At 37.0% G+C, this 16,470-nt stretch overlaps 1 protein-coding gene across 1 annotated transcript; it reads left to right on the top strand.

The window, feature by feature from the left end:
• The first annotated feature begins 280 nt into the window (after positions 1-280).
• TMEM106B (transmembrane protein 106B) lies at positions 281-9,771 on the top strand. Its single transcript, XM_010135055.1, has 7 exons — positions 281-500; positions 3,822-3,885; positions 5,102-5,261; positions 6,063-6,203; positions 6,292-6,341; positions 8,318-8,371; positions 9,124-9,771. The coding sequence occupies exons 1-7, from the start codon at positions 281-283 to the stop codon at positions 9,260-9,262; spliced, it is 828 nt and encodes a 275-aa protein (XP_010133357.1). The 3' UTR covers positions 9,263-9,771.
• Positions 9,772-16,470: the final 6,699 nt, after the last annotated feature.

Here is a 16,470-nt window from a genome sequence, read left to right as displayed (position 1 = left end):
GGAATATTTTGCCAGCAATTTTACTGTTTTAACTTAAAAGCCTCTTACCAGTCCCCCTTCAACCAGTGTATATTGGAGGATCTGAGCAAAGTTCCCAGTTAGTTCAGGCTCTTGCAGCTTGGGATTGACAGGGCCTTAGCGCTTTGCAGGTCTTAAGGGATCTGACCAGAGAGCAACAGGAGTCTTGTCGGAGTAGCGACCATAGACTAACAGTTACTTGATGTGGAGGTATGTTTGAATCATTCTCCCTGAAAGCTTTCTTCTGACTTTTATTTTAGAGATGGGAAAATCACTTTCTCACCTGCCTATGCACACGTGCAAAGAGGATGGCTGTGATGGAGGCACAGTGTCTGATAACATGAGGAATGGGTTAATTCACTCAGAAATGCACAATGAAGACAGCAGATGTGGAGATGTATCACAGTTTCCCTATGTGGAATTTACAGGAAGAGACAGCGTCACCTGTCCGACTTGCCAGGGAACAGGAAGAATTCCACGAGGTAAGTTTACCTTATTTCTCTTTTTAATGTATAAATTTATCTCGTAACTGTGTGCAGTTGTAACTGTAATAATCTCTAACAAATAACTCTCCTAGTCAAGATGAAGTTTTTCATCTTTTTGACTTGTTAGTCAAAGTCTTTTGTCAAAGACTTTGTCGAAGTCAAGTATTTTGTTGTGATTATGCTGGATGAATAAAACATAAATTGAGTTGGCCTTGGCTGACCGTTACCTGTTGGGTCCTCTCTTTTCGATACAATTCCAGTGTTCCTTGCTTCTCAGCTTTAAATTTGTGCACATCTCTAGTTCTTGCAAGTTGAATTTCCAAAAAAAGTCACAAAAATAAAGGTTTGCTTTTTTTAACTACCTATTTTAAAGTATTTGAACCAATGTATAACTTTTAAAAAATAGCTGCAAATATGAAGTGTTAAAATAATCACTAAGTGTGGGGAGAAAAAGGGTGTATGCATATATGACAGTCAATCTAATGTTTTTGGTTTAAAAATTTGAATTCCTTAAAACTAAGGTTTCTTATCTCAAAATGTGAGATAGGTTTTGAGATAAGTAACCTCCCCCACCCTATACTTCCTAATTGTATTGGCATTAGGGAGGCAGCCTAGTGGAATTGAAAGCTTTATAACTGGTGGTGTTTTTAAATAGCAAACTACTATTCTGAACATAGGTTTGAAAGGGTTAAGAGCTGACATCATATTTGGTTTTTGTTACATAATGCTTTGGATATTGTTCACAGTTGGAGGAAAAACTTGTTTATTTAAAGACATAAAAGTAAATTACTAAATTGAAAAATACAGTTCTAAAACATACGCTGCCATCCTGCAGAAGCATGTTATCTGGGACATCCCTTGTCTTCCTGTTGGTGGAAAAGAATACGTTCAATACAGATTTTTTTTTTTATTATTTTTTTGAAAGCAAAAATGCTGAGTTGTCAAGTTTTTCAGCACTTAAATCCTCTTCATACTGAACACTGTCCAGACCCATAAATTACTTTAATCCACTGTTGTTTCAGGTTATCATTTGGAAGAGAGCTGTGTGTAGGGCATTGGTATCCAAGGTACTGGATGTTTTTTAAAGGATATGGAGAAAATTGAAAACTAGACTTGTGTGCACCGGTGAGGAATTGAAAACTTGACATGTGCTACAACACCTTTTACCTGATTATGTATAGCAAATTTTCTTTCCATCACTGCTGTCAGTGCCTCTCGTTTTCTTTTACCCTCCCTTTGTCCCATCTGTCCCTGCTAGGCAGATGGCCCCAGCTGGGAGCTGAAAATATGCATGATGTGGCTCTCCCAGAAAGGAATAGGTTGCACAGCAATTATCTTGGTGCCCAACAGTTTTGTTTGCTTACTGCCCTCATCGTTTGCTTTTCCTTTTCTTTTAATAAAACATTCTGCTTTATTACACCTCTACATGATAAGCCACCTGAATGGCTATTTAGAAACAGACCTTTGAAAGGATATCTGAAAATGAGCAACAAGAGTGGTAAATGCAGTGTGCCAAGGCACAGCCTTTTACTTCAACTATGAGATCTTCCTTTGATGGGGGGAGGAACTGATGAGGATGTTTTATGATTGGGACTGCTTTGCTTTTGCCAGAACTTTTATCTGATATAGTCAGATTATTGGGTGTAAAAGCTCTTGGAACTGATTTCGTCCAACAGCTTGGGAAAATTGGCTGTTTTCTGTGCCATATTGTCCTTGTAAATGTGCTTCAGTCAAAGCAGGTTCTGGCATAGTTCACAGATGCTCCTATCTCATCTGGGAATAGTAAGTGGCGAGGAGATCAGGATATCTAAATGTGTGTTAGCTATTAAGCTTTGTACTACAATGTATTCTCTGAGTACCTCTGAATTCAGCAAATTTGAAGTGTGGAAGAGCTATGCAACTAAAAATTCTTGTAACTGAAAGACTACAGAGAAAGAAGTTTGTTTGGTTTGGTTGGTTGCTTGAAAAATTTGATAATGTCAACGGCAAGTTTTACTCACAAAAGTGCTAAATAAATAATTAAATAATAGTGGTATTCCTATGTTCAAAAGCTTGTTTCTTCGGAGGATTCTTGGATGTGATAAATTAACTCATGTTTTTCTAAATATTAAACATTTTGCAGTAACTCTTAGAAATGTATGTTGTCCACAAGTTCTAATGAAACAGTGTGATTAAATCTACAACTTTAAATGAGTTATTAGAAGTAAGACTGTCTTTTCAATTGTTCTTTAGTTTGGAGATTTTTGAGGGGAGAGGACAGCTTTATCTTTTCAGCATGGTAAAGCAGGAAAGTAGGACTGTGCTGTTTTGTTCAAAGGTTGAAGATGAAGTGAAAATCTGTTTTAAATTGGTAAGAGGTTTTTTAGAAGGTTGATATCACATACTGCTACCTGCTTCATTAGCATGCTTTGCTTATCTTGGAAGTGATTCCATGCTGAATCACAAAATGGTTGATTAGCTAAGCATTAGTGCTCATCAAATTATGCATGTGGCTTAAAAAATGCAAATCTGACTTGGTCTTGAGGCCTGTCTGTTCTCATATGGATGAATCTCAATTCTATTTTCTTGCACAGCAAATAGCAAAAACTGTAAATGCAGATGTAGTCCATGTATTTTCAACAACTCACCTGTGCTTGTGTCCTTTATTTCTGTTGCTAAGATACCTCCCTTTTAAAAATCAGTCTAGTGAAGTAACTTGTTGCGTGAAGAAATGCCAATAGATACCTTTTTGACTTCCAGAGTGCTGCAACTCAGTCCCATGAGAAATGGTTGTATAAACCAGTGGTTTCCAGAATGCAGCATACGTAAAACCTGTGTTGCCAAAGCCACCGAAATTGATGTTTGGTTTTGGTTTGTTTTTTTTGTAAAGAAACTTGACTTCTTTTCAGAAGAATACATGTAGAATGCTTTCTGGATCAGTTCTTACTGCCTGAACTGCCGAATTTTCTGTCCTAGGACTTTACATGGTCTGGCACAGACAGCTGGGAGCTGTTGATGTACCTAGTTTCTCTTGAGAAAATGGCCCCAGGGGCATGCCACCTCCTGTGCATGTATGCAGCACAGAGGCAGAATTTGTTGCTGGTTTTGGTCTTTGTGGGCTTGGTGTTTTTTCCTCTCCATGTTGTATAAACCATGGTCTATTTCAGAAAGTGACATAAGCTACAGAAGTGTTCTACCTGTGCCCTTTCATGGAATTTAAACGTTTATGCTTAGTATTTATTCTTTGGTGCCAGTAAGTGTCATAAGGGGCACTCTTTGTTTGAAGTAACTGTTTATTCTTTGTTTGCGTAAATTCTGAAAGGGTGTTTTTGTTTCCAGGGCAGGAAAATCAGCTGGTAGCATTAATTCCATATAGTGATCAGAGACTGAGGCCAAGAAGAACGTAAGTTAAAAACTGGAAAACGTGAATCTACAGTTAATGCTCTTGTAGTTAAAATTGAGCAATTTAAAGGAAATAGTGTTAAGGAGAATAAAACAAAAATTACTGGAATGTTTTCTTGCATTCAGTATTGACAGAACCCTGTTCTTAAGTAATATCAGCCTTAACCTCTAACTCTTGGAGTTGTTTATTAACAGGTGTACATACTCCTGTCATGGTATGTTTTTTAAAACTAAGTAATACTGTACGATCTCTTCATGTAGATACTTACTTGAATGTCTACAGTAATTATGCAAGTATTTATCAATCTCTGTAGCATTTTAATTGATCTAAGCAGACATCTTCAGTGTTATAGTCTGAGTAAAGTGATAACTTCTTTAGAGCTACTACTAGAAATTAATTTGTAAAGCTCTGAGCAGCTCACAAAATGAACAAATTAATCATTCTGATCAGCTTTTTTTTTCTTCTAGGATCTACTTAAAGGTTTAATTATAGTGCTCAAGGCTTCTAATTCTGACACTTTTTGGCATGGTTTTTTCCTTAATGTTTGGATGTTTCTGTAGAAAACAGAAATGAGTGCCAGAAAAAAAACATACAGTAACTTCACGTAATATTATCCTGGATCATATATCTGATGTAATAGTAGTACCAATTTGAAACATATTAATTTAATGCTATAATTTTGAAAAATTTGGAGATCCAGTACAGTATTTTATTTTTGATAGAGACAAACACCCTCTTTTATATTGGGTTAACTGTGAATCTCCTGTTCCTTAGCAGGATTCTAACACTTACTCTGAAAGCTTTTATGACAGAGAATCCCATAAGGCCTAAAAGAGCTTCTCTGTGTCTTGTGCAAGAGTCCTGCAGAATGACAAAAGTTCTGCTGTAGATAATGTAAAGAGGAAGTGCTTGTGTTTCAAAGCACATAAATGTTTAAGTCTTCCATTTTCCTCTTTAAGTTACAAATGTTGGGGGTGACACATTTTGAAACTTGATTTCTGGTATATATATACACAAGAGTAATGTCTGAGTTTGAGACAAATATGAAATGCAGCATAGCTTGTTCCCCCTGTATCCTCCCTCCCCTTCTGCTTCTGAAGCTAGAAATAGACTGAACTAGTTGTATTGTAGTCATGCTCCTTATCGCTTAAAAGAACGTGCCATTGTTGTTTGATGTGCTTTTGACTCTGAAATAAGCTCTCTTTTTTTTCTCCAGAAAGCTCTACGTGACTGCTTCTGTAATTGTATGTTTACTACTTTCTGGACTGGCTGTATTCTTCTTGTTTCCTCGCTCAATTGATGTTGAATACGTTGGTGTGAAGTCAGTGTATGTCAATTACGAACATACTAGACATATAATATATCTGAATATTACGGTAAGTCTAGCTGTTTGTTTGGGTATTTGTAATGAATAAATGCAACAAGAGATACTACTGTGACAGTTCAATATACATAGAAGTTGTGGTCTAGTTAGTAAGCTTAGTGCCTGAGGAAATACAAGCAGATACAATGACCAGTTTGAAAAATGTAACTGCTCCTGCCGTGGCTGATTCCTGTAGCTATAGCTAATAGAGGTGTAGTTACAAACTACCATTGGGTCTTCTGTTTTCATGGGAACAGTGGCTTTGAAGTCATCTTCGTTATTTTTGGAATATGGGTGAAATGTAGTGTGCGTATATAGGAACATTATTAAACGTTTTCCTGGTGATACGCATCTGTCAAAATAGTTTTTGAGGAAACTACCTTAAAACTTCAAGGAGTTTCCATGTGCTTTTTGACTTCTTGGTAACGCAGTCAATACAGGATTGCATAAGGACTTTTGGTAGAGTTCCTCATTTTAAATAAAGCAAAGCAGCTATGGGAGAAAAGGGTTCTGTGATAGCTAAATTTCCTGGAAGGAATAATTGAGGATAGGAAGAAATGCAGTGTTTGCAGTGGAGGGTGGTCACCAGAGAAGTTGTGCAGAGATCTGTGCTGCTCAAGGTATTCACAAAAAAAAAAAACCCTGAAAGGGCTTAAGCGTTACTTCCTTCCCCTCTAATCCTAGAGGCAGGAAAATACACTTGCGTAATTTCGGTGTTACTGTCTCAGGCACAAGTTTCAAAATGTATGCTCATGGAGATACACAGAATAGATAGCTGCTAGTGTTTTGTGTTTGTGGTTTTTTTTTTTTTCAGAATACACTAAATATAACGAACAACAACTATTACTCTGTTGAAGTGGCAAATATCACAGCCCAAGTTCAGTTTTCAAAGACAGTTATTGGCAAAGCACGGCTAAACAACATCACCAACATTGGTCCTCTGGATATGAAACAGGTAAATAGGATAGGCTTTCAAAGTGAATACGTGTTAATCTTCATGCAGATATACTCATCTGTGTTTTCATTGCCTTTTTGTTTTTCAGATTGACTATATGGTGCCCACAGTCATACAAGATGAAATGAGCTACATGTTGTAAGTGTACTCACCTCTAAATATCACATGGGTCTTATTAAAATTACAGCAGTGCTAAAATCAACTTTTTTCAAAGTCAGGAGAAATGTATTTGCAGTGATCATGTAGCATTTTCTTTGCATGAGTTTAACGGTACTGAAAAATAATTAAACCATGGTTGTTTCAATAGTTTCATGTAGGCTTGCTGAACCTGGCTTTCAGCACTGATGGTATCTCTATCCCAGTGTTTTAGACCTTGGCAATAGCTAGAACCTGCTGCTTTGGGGGTGAAAGTGCAGGTGTGTTTCCCCCAACAAGCTCTCTAGTAACGTAGAGAAGATTTGTCTTCAATTCTGTACTAATTAGAGGGTAGTTTGTATTTCTTTTCTTTGCACCACATGTATACAATGGTAAGCTTTTTAATGCAGATAGCACTGGGAGTTGTACAGTGGGTCACATTGTGGTGTTTCCCCAGCTAGTCAGTTTAGGTCTTGTGTTAGTTATAACTAGCTACTTGTTTGGATCCTGGAGAGTATGCGTCCTGCAAAATCAGCTTAGGTTGAATATAGGAGATCTTAAAGACCTTAAGTTCTGTGTACAGTCATCTTGATTCAGCAGACCCATATGATGAAATCAGCATCACACAGGGCATTTCTACATGTGTATTTTAGTGAGCTGAGTCATTGTGGCGTTCACCTTCAATGTAGTTTCCTAGCTACAGCTTTGTGCTGTGTGGTGTCTTTTGTTTTTTTGTTCACTTATGTGGTTGGCTTGTGTGTTTTTTGTTTTGTTTTTTAAACAAATTTAATTCCAGATAATCTGGACTTAGAAAAATACAGTATGGTTATTTTGTACCTCTCTGCTTGTCAGCTAGTATGTAGTGTTGGTATGAGCTGATTTTACATAATGTTACAGGTTGTCTATATTTTGGATTAGAAAACTACAATAACTGAGAATATTTCATATGGTCTAACAAAATTATTTTTTAAGACTAGCAGGAAAAAAGTATTTGTCATTACTACAGTTAACAGTGTGAACTTTTAATAACCAACTCTTTTATTTGTATTTTCATACAGTTTGGATCACCTGTGTTCATTCACTGTTTAATACTTCATCATATGTTTGCTGCTGCTGGGGAAAGGAAGTGGCAATGGCATGCAAATATTGTGGGTGTCTGCCACGCAGTCTTAATGCACTGATCACATGCCTTTCATTCCAGAGCTGATAAATCTGTGATGAGGAGCAATTGACTTACGGGATGGGGAGTGTACACTTAGGTAGTGCACTGTATAGCTGGTATGTGGGTACATGTCAAAAAATGTAAGTCTGAAAAGAGTATCTTGCAAGAGAACAGTAACTTTGACTTCAAAATCTCTGCATATTGATTAAAGGTTACTTTGCATAGTACAGAAGTGGATGAGTGCAAAAAAAGGAACTTTGCTAAGTTGATAGTTTTTGAGCAAGAATAACAAGCCTTCAGGAGTTTTTTTCATAGAAATTGCTGCTTTTACAGGAAAAGATGCTGAAGTTGGCGTAACATTGATCTTCTGTTGTAAATATTCCTTTCTATATATATATCACATGAAATTGCAGCAAATTATGTCTATATTCCTTCACATGAAAAGTGTTCCTCAGTGACAAAGTGATATTAAATGTGCTTTAATGTAGTGATACAGGTTAACTTTCACTAGCTTTTGAAAGATGGAGTGAACACTGTTTCACAGAACGCTTTTACTGGCAAGCATTATGTGTAAGCAAGCACATGTGAATACAGTTCATGTGAAAGCAAGACTATGTATATAAAAAAAGACCTAGGTGAGTGTGTAATCACTGGCAGTGTGTTTCAACAAGTGTTTTAGTTGCCATTGCTAGCAACTCTGTAGTCTCTAGTATACACAGATAGCAGAATTTCCAGCTGAAGCCACAATTCTTGCTTTTGAGATCATTACCTGTAAAAACTTGATGCAGATCTAAGAATTGTTCTTTCTTTTTTTCAGTGACTTCTGTACTTTAGCATCTATCAAAGTGCATAATATAGTAGTGATGATGCAGTAAGTATGGAAACTTCCTATTTGTATGAAACAATTTTAAAAGACATGTAATTCTTTTGAAATATTACTCAAATACTTAATCCTGGAGTCTGGGCATCATAGATAAAATGAAATCAACCTGCTTTCTAGTGTAGTTCCTTTCTATAGTTCCTGAAACTGAATTGTGTCTTTTGACACTGTGGTTGCGTAAAGACACTTGAATAGGCAGATCTGTCATTACTGTATCTGCTCTGCAGTGGGCTATAATGGTGGAGCTAATAAGGTCTCAAATACTTTGAAATGAGCTTGTGTATCAGCCTGTGTTCTAAAATTGCCAAGACCTTTGTAATCTTGAAGCAGTTACAGGCTTTAGTGCTCTGCCAGAGTCCACTTTTTGTGACTGATTGCATAAATAACAGAATGGTGGGATCATTGTGGGCGTGCATGGGGGAGGAGGTGTAGACCAACCGTGGCTGTAGCTTCTCTTACCATTTGCTTTCTCATTGCAAAGCAAGGTATTCATGAGTAAACCTCAGCTTTACCTTTTTTTTTTTTTTTTTTTTTTTTAGGAAAAATGTCTGTGCTCAGGGAACCAAATGTCTTTCATGGAAAAAATCTGTAGTAAACTACTATTATTTTTAATTTTATTTAAAACTTACTTGGTTCCAAAACCTTTTCCTTAGAAACCCTAGTAATGTAAAAACACTGATCTTTTGAAGAGACTTGAGTTTCCTGTCCTAAAGCAAATCTCTCTTCTGTTTTGTCTTTTTAAGAGTGACCGTGACAACCTCTTACTTTGGCCACTCTGAGCAAATATCCCAGGAGAGATACCAGTATGTGGACTGTGGAGGAAACACAACCTACCAGCTGGGCCAGTCAGAATACTTAAATGTACTTCAACCTCCACAATAAAAGCACCTGTTGATTAGCGTGGAATGACTGCTGGTGATGCTTGCAGAGATCTGTTGAATAGGACTGGTACTACATGAAGGGAGGAGGGTATGCGCATGTAAAGCATACTGAAATTGTGACCTGTTCACTTCAGATGCAAAGAGGGAAGAGGTGCAAAATGTACATAGATGCACTTATTTAATGTTGTGTTTTCCCCTTCGGTTTGCTTTCTGTTACTGTAAGCACTTCTGTCAAGTTGTGTGGTGGGAGGGAGAGGGGGAGTATCAGATTCTTGAACTGAATTGGGACCTTTCCTTACAGCGTGGTACATCAACTTAGAGTAACAGTGTGTATGTCTGTGTTCAGGTGAAATGTGTCACTAATAAGCATTTTAGGAAAATTGACACTCATAAATTTTAAGTTTATACTTTGGGTCTTGATATTTGATTGTTGAAACTGACAGTATTACTAATTAAGTAACCAGATAACTTTGAGGTGTCTGGGTGTGAAACCTCTGTAAGTAACTCAGTGGCAGTAGTTCTTTACTTTGGGATTCTGCTTTCCATTTGCTATCCATGATTAGAGGTGATACACAGTCTGTGAAAGCCAGGAAAGCTCTCTTAGATGACACTATACTGGAATGTGCAAATTCTAGAATCTGGCATTTTTTCATTCATAATTCCTACTGCTACCTCTGGGATGTTGTAAGGAGAATGTATGTTGCTGGATTTAAAGTTGAGTTTAAAAACAAAACAAAAAACAACCCCCAGAATCATCACTGACAAAGGAAAAATTCAAGACTCCAGAAAATGAATGGATAAAGACTTGACAGTATCTTTCTACTTTGATTTTAGTAAACTTTTGAGTACAGCTGTTAAAATCAAGATTGTGTGGTAGGAAGTAGGTGGGAAACCATGTGAGCATAGCTTTGGGCAGCTTGATGTAAATTTTCATCATTTTTATTGTTTTAATCTACTGTGTATCTAAGCTACTTGTAAGTATTAATATGTTGAGGGGTGTATATATAGTGCACAGGCTCAGTAAGCAATGCAGTAGTTACCTGACTCTCCAGAGCACTCGCAGTCCACATCAAAGTTACGTAAGGGACAATAAACCAATTCTTCCTGTAAGAGTAAATGCTGATGTAATCATGACTTATAACAGAGTTATTACATAGTTTCAGTAGGATAGTTTGCACAGTAAGAATTTCTGGGGTTATCATCAAACGTGATGATTATAAATTTGGGGTCCAAAGTTGCTTAACTTTGGAAAGCTGACTGTTCTAAGGGTTAGGTACAAAACTTTTTATTTAACTAGATCAGGATTGGTTTATTTCTGAATTAAATACGATGCAGCTGTAAGGAGGTACTATTGAGACTGTGGCATTGCAATGAATAATATATTTTTTTAAAATAGATGTTTTGTGGTGTTCTATGCTGCCTATCTCCTGGAAATAAGTATATAAAATGAATTAACAATAAACACTATGGAAAAAGGCTGCTGAGAAACTTCTTCCAGCTAACAATCACTTATGCTCCAGTACTTCAGTGAAGGTACATGCCTATCTTATTCTTTTCTTGATAGGCCTTTCTTTGGTGGTCCTAACTGGGTGTGTGGGGAGAAGAATATTGTTGATGTAAGACTGATTTAAAAGAAGTTACATAACCATACAAAAAAACCCTCCTGAATTGCTATGAGCATTTATTCTGAATGTCTATGAAAAATTTTGGAACCTAAACTGTCAGTTTCATATAATTGTTGATAAGATGATGATGTCAGCTTTTGGCTTTGGAGAGCTGCCGCGATAAGAATAGTCGATTCTGATGACTTACTGTAGTTCCGTTCTGAAAATTATTCTTAAGTCTAGGCACTTGAAAGTAAACATTCTTTATTACAACTTACAGTCATGTAGGAAACCAGTTTGCAATTGACTCTAGCCTTTCTAGAGTACAGATGAGGTTCAGTCCTGTGGCTGATAAAATGCATGCAGAAGCTTGTCTGATAGTCTGAAAAGATCCAGGTGATATTTAAAGACCAGTATAGTGGGGAGCTGGCTAGAAGCTGAAAGGTAAACTCTTCAATGTTCCTGTTGTAGAAGGATTTACTTATATTGGAGAGTAGATAGAGTCATGGTTTAAATCATGGCAGATCTGGTCAGCCAGAAAGTTATAGGGGTTTTTTCTTCTACACCTAAATATTTATACCTAAGGTTTTGTTTGGGCTTTGTTGTTTGGGTTTTTTTAAAGCAGAAAAAGAAGAAAACAGGTTTAGGCAGATAAAAATATCAATTTTAAATAATTTTTTCTTGAAAGGATGAAAGGTAATTAAAATAACTGGAATGGCACAACAATAAAATTATTTGGTGACAGTAGTGAATGCTGTTTGAACAAGCATGGTGGGGGAGGTTACAGTTACACAGTGTTGAGCCTCAAACCGACCTTTTAAAATTTGGCAGACAGGCTGAGCAAAATGCATACTTAAATCCGTGAATCTTATGATGCATGAAATGCTTGGTATTGGCTCATTTAAAATAAAGAATTATGAGTGGAATTTTTTTTCCACTCTGTGGAAGGGGGTGGTATGTGGTGGAAGGGGGGAGATACAACTCTTAATGTCTGCCATCTGGGAGATACAATGCATGTAGACTTCAACACCATCAATTTGTAGTAGACTTACTGAATGACTAAGAGTTCTCATCTAAAAAAAAATAAAGGATAGGGTAAAGATCTTATTGATGAATGCTCTTAAGTCAGTTACAGGAGATTCAATGGCTTAAGGTTCCATATGTGCTAGTACGTCCTTGCAAAACTGTCAGCATATTACTAACCAAACAAGGTAAGTATTTTAATTTAAGTACTAATTTTAATATGACATCTCATCAGATAAACAGGTGAGCATCTGCTTGAGTGCTTAGACTTTATTTCTGTGGCTGAGCTTGGAAACATGCTAAGGGAGCAAACAACTTTCTAAACAAGCTATGAGAATAGGTCCAAGTGACAAACTTGTACTTTACATTTTGCATTTTTTTTAATCTTGATTTTAAAATTAAAAAAGGCGAGCCTTTCCGTTCACTGTAAATAAGTACAAATTCTCTCCGGAAGTTCAGTTTGAAGAACTGTTTTGGTTTGTTTTCTTCCGGTTTATTTTCCTTTGTGTAAGGTGGTTTCTTAAGGGCTTACTCTGAAGCGATTCTTATTTTACTTGTAACTTCCTCATAATCTTTGAATACTATCAAATACGCATATACTGGCATTGTAGCGTTGTTTCAAGGGATTTATTTATAGTGTCATACTTTTCACTTGAATTCTTTGTAGCAATTCCTGTACCAAAACCTTTTGCACTTTAAAACGGAAGCTTTGTTAGTTATCTCTTAAAACAGTGGTCCAGATGTTACACTGTAATGGCACAACTGAAAAGCAAGACTTAATGTATTCTATATAAATAACTGTAAAATTGGAAAATTACAAGGTAAATTAATATGGAGCACTTAAATGCACTAAAATGTTGGCCATTCTTATGTGGAGAATAAAATTATTTGACATTTTAAATAATGATGCTTTAAAAATAAATTAATAAAGCCACCAAACAAATTCAAAGATCTAACTATCAAATATTTGTTTGAAGAGATGTAAAGGGAAGTACTTTTACTAAAAGATACCTGACTCTTATTCTTGAATTCCTGGTGTGGGGAAAAACCTATAGAAGCTCATCCATAATTTTAGTCATACTGATATTTATGGGATAGTTGCTTAATTCTTAATCTTTTGTAAAGACAAGGATAACTATCTTTTCCCTGTGTGGTATAGCTTAGAGTTCTTAATGCACTTCTGATGTGTGCATGACCTTGATATTGACATTGTGGTGTTTACATTTTTGCAGCCTTGTTTTGGCAGACTTAAGTACATGCCTCGGTTGACTTTGCTCCAGATTGTCCTTGAAGTTTTTTCATAGTACATTGCAGACATGGCTCTGGGCGTTTTAGCGTGCGGTGCATAAAGCTAACTGTTTAAGCACCGAATCTCTTAAGTGCTTGGATTGAACTGTTAAGGTCTTAAAACCTTCTGACTGAAGTGTTGAGCCCTCATGATGGGAAGGCTAATAGTATGTGAAAGGTTTCTTGATTCAGAAAGATTCTTACTTAGCATTAAGGCTTCCTTTTTTCCTTTTTCTTTTCTCTTTTTTTTTTTTTTGTGGTGGTGATGGGGTGGTTAGTTGTAGTTTTGCTTTTCTTCCCACCTCTGTCATTTGTAGTCGGACATCTGTCTGTTCCCAGGCAGCAGCATCTGAAATGGGTGACTTGTTTCAGAGTTGGGCAGCTATGTGAAGCTTAACATCAGCTGGACTGGACTTCAAGAATTAAAAGATAAGTAAGAGCAGCAGTAGTATCTCCAAGAATTAAAATTTTTTTTCACTTGCCTGTCTAGCAAAATGCTGCAACCCTAGCAATGTTTCCAGGCTTATTACTTCTGAAAGAGAATGATAAGTAAGGTAGGTGCAGCTGATATACTTCAACAAGGGACTACTGCAACCATTTGCAAAACGTTTGTTAGTGTTGACCCTGATCACACCAAAAAAAAAAAAATCTAGATTATTGTTTTGGCTTCAGCAGGGTGGAAGGAATAAAACCCAAGCCAAAACACAACCAGAACATTTTGAAAACAGTAACTTGGCTGTGGCAAAAACATCCTGCTTGAGAATTCACCTTCCTGTTTTACCTTTAGCTGGGGGGTTCTGGTCATTGCTGGAGGGGTGGTTTAGGATAGTTTGTTCTGTTGCCCTACAGCTTTTGCCATGTTAACCTCTTTTTCTGCTCATACGCATGCCTGTTGGACCGGAACAGTTGTCTGCAAGTAATCGCTACATTTTAAGTTAGTGTTGGGCCCTGCAGCAAAGTGCAAGACCATTCGGTGATAGTAACAGACTGGTTGTCATGCTGTCCTCTTTCACCCCCATCGTAAGGGTCTTACAACCTGGAAACGTGTTTCGGGTACTGAAACTGCTTTTACTTTGTATGGACAGGGGTATTTAGTGCCAGACATGCAAATCTGTTACGGTGCCTGAATTATTTTGGGTCTGATTGTCGGTGATTTAGTTCTTTCTTTGTTTTGTATAAGGAAGCAAACTTAACCACTGTTAACATCCAGTGTACAGAGTGTGCATATAATAGCTTGAGTTATGTATAGAAATACTAATGAGTGATAACTATTTTTGTAACTTAAGAATTGTAAACTGTCGTTCTTGTAATTGTGTAGCAAACTATCTACTTAAGCATGATAAACACTCTATAAGTCAAGGAGTATTTGAGAATGACTTGTAGGACACAAGCTATCTTAATGTAAGTTAACTGGGACAAGGGATCTTGTTATTTAGAGAATCAAAACCTGGCTTTAACTTCATTATGAATATATTTCTAGGCAGGATTGTTTGGCTCAGAATGATATTAAATTTTCTATTTAAAAAAGCTTGGGTCGTCTATGTCTTTTTTTCTAAACTCAGTATTTTTCTCTCCTCCTCTTCCCTATCTCCTCATACTTTTCCCACAAGCTTTCATGATTTTCAATGGTATGATTTTGATTTTTTGTAACTATTGGCATTCCATGATATAAAAACTTTGCAATCTCTTTTTTTATATACTATGTTTTACTTCGTCTGTAATAAACTGGAGTATCTGAAAGCTAAGCACCATATCGGAATGAATTCCTGTTGTCTGACTGGACTACTGTCGCTGGTTAGGGTAGCTCAAATCAGGACAACTACTAAGGTGACCAGGTTAAAAATCCAGGCTGTTGAGGTGGCTTGACCCCAGCTAGCAGGTGAGCCCCCAGTCTATCTCTCATACGCTTTTCCCCTTGGTGGGATGGTGGAGAGAATCAGGACAAAAGCAAGATGACTCTTGGGTCAAGTTAAAGCAGTTCAATAGGGGAGTAAAGATGTGTGCAAGGAAAGGAAAATAGGGAATTTATTCCCTGTACGCAGGCCCGTGTTTACAGCAGGAAGGCAGACACCATAACCGTGAATGTCCCTCCCTCCTTCTCCTTTCCCTGAGCTTTTATTGCTGCGCATGATCCCATATGGAATATCCCTTTGGTCAGCTGGGGGCATCTGTCCTGGGTGTGTCCCCGCCAGCTTCTTGACCACTCCCAACCAGACACAGAACAGCTATTTACAAAGCTCCAAAGAACCATTATTGTCTAAAAGCTTTGATCTTTAAAAGCTGGATGACAAAGAAGATGGCTTTGTTCTTTGCTTTCTAAAGAACTTTGAAAAGCTTTCAAAACACGTTCAAATGTTACAGGTAGCACCTGTGTCTTGGAGCGCCTTAGTGGGGTTTTTATTCCGTATTCAGGACTGTTACATTGTTTTTTCTGGTATGACTTCTAATGGATATGGAATGGGGTTTAGGGTGGGGAGTTTTTTTAGTCTGTTTTACAGCTTGTGGATCTCTTTACAAATGATTATTTTTTTTTTAAACTAGGTTTAAATGGGAAACTTAGTCATGCTTGTTATTTTCTTTCTCATATAGTCTTCTTTCCTTCCTAGAGTTGTGGTAACTGCTGTCCAAATTGGACAAGCCCTTTATTGAACACTGTAAATTGGAGAACAATAACCTTTAAGCAGTATTTCACTGTATATAAATAAAAGCTTTCAGACATGTGAGGAACTGCTGCTCTCTTTCTGCCTGTCTGGGGACAGGTAGGTAAACTGTTCACTGCTGAAGATGTATTTTTTACTTGATCCAAACAACTCAAAATACGTGATTTGGATTCCTTTCTTTTCTCCATCCAGAGCAGGTAGGGGAGTACAAAGGTGAATTCCTACCAGGCAAATTTCAAACATCACCTTCTCCATCTCCATCTAGAGAGTGTGAAAAGGGTTGAAAGGGAACACACTGACAGATTGGAGTAGGTAAACAAATGTGAATTTGGATGGATTTAAAGACCTTAAAAATTGCTATTCTGGAAGACCTAAAGTAGATGTTTTTGAGATCTAACTACTGAAAGATTTGACATCTTAAGATGACCTAGTTTCAAAGACCCGACAATGACAGAAACTTCTGAAAGGTTTTAGAGGTTTTCCTGGCTGGCTGAAGGTTGATTTCATTTCACTTCTGAAAATTTCATACACCTTTCTATATAACTATGTTAACGGAGCACACACTTGGGATATGCTGTTGTGCTCATACATTTACCTGAGAACTTTGGGTGTGCTTGTGATGAATGACACTAATT

The sequence above is a fragment of the Buceros rhinoceros genome, unplaced genomic scaffold, assembly GCF_000710305.1.
Source record: "Buceros rhinoceros silvestris isolate BGI_N320 unplaced genomic scaffold, ASM71030v1 scaffold14994, whole genome shotgun sequence".
NCBI lineage: Eukaryota > Metazoa > Chordata > Aves > Bucerotiformes > Bucerotidae > Buceros > Buceros rhinoceros.
Note: the sequence above shows the minus strand (reverse complement) of the source record. Positions and strands in the feature narration are given on the sequence as shown.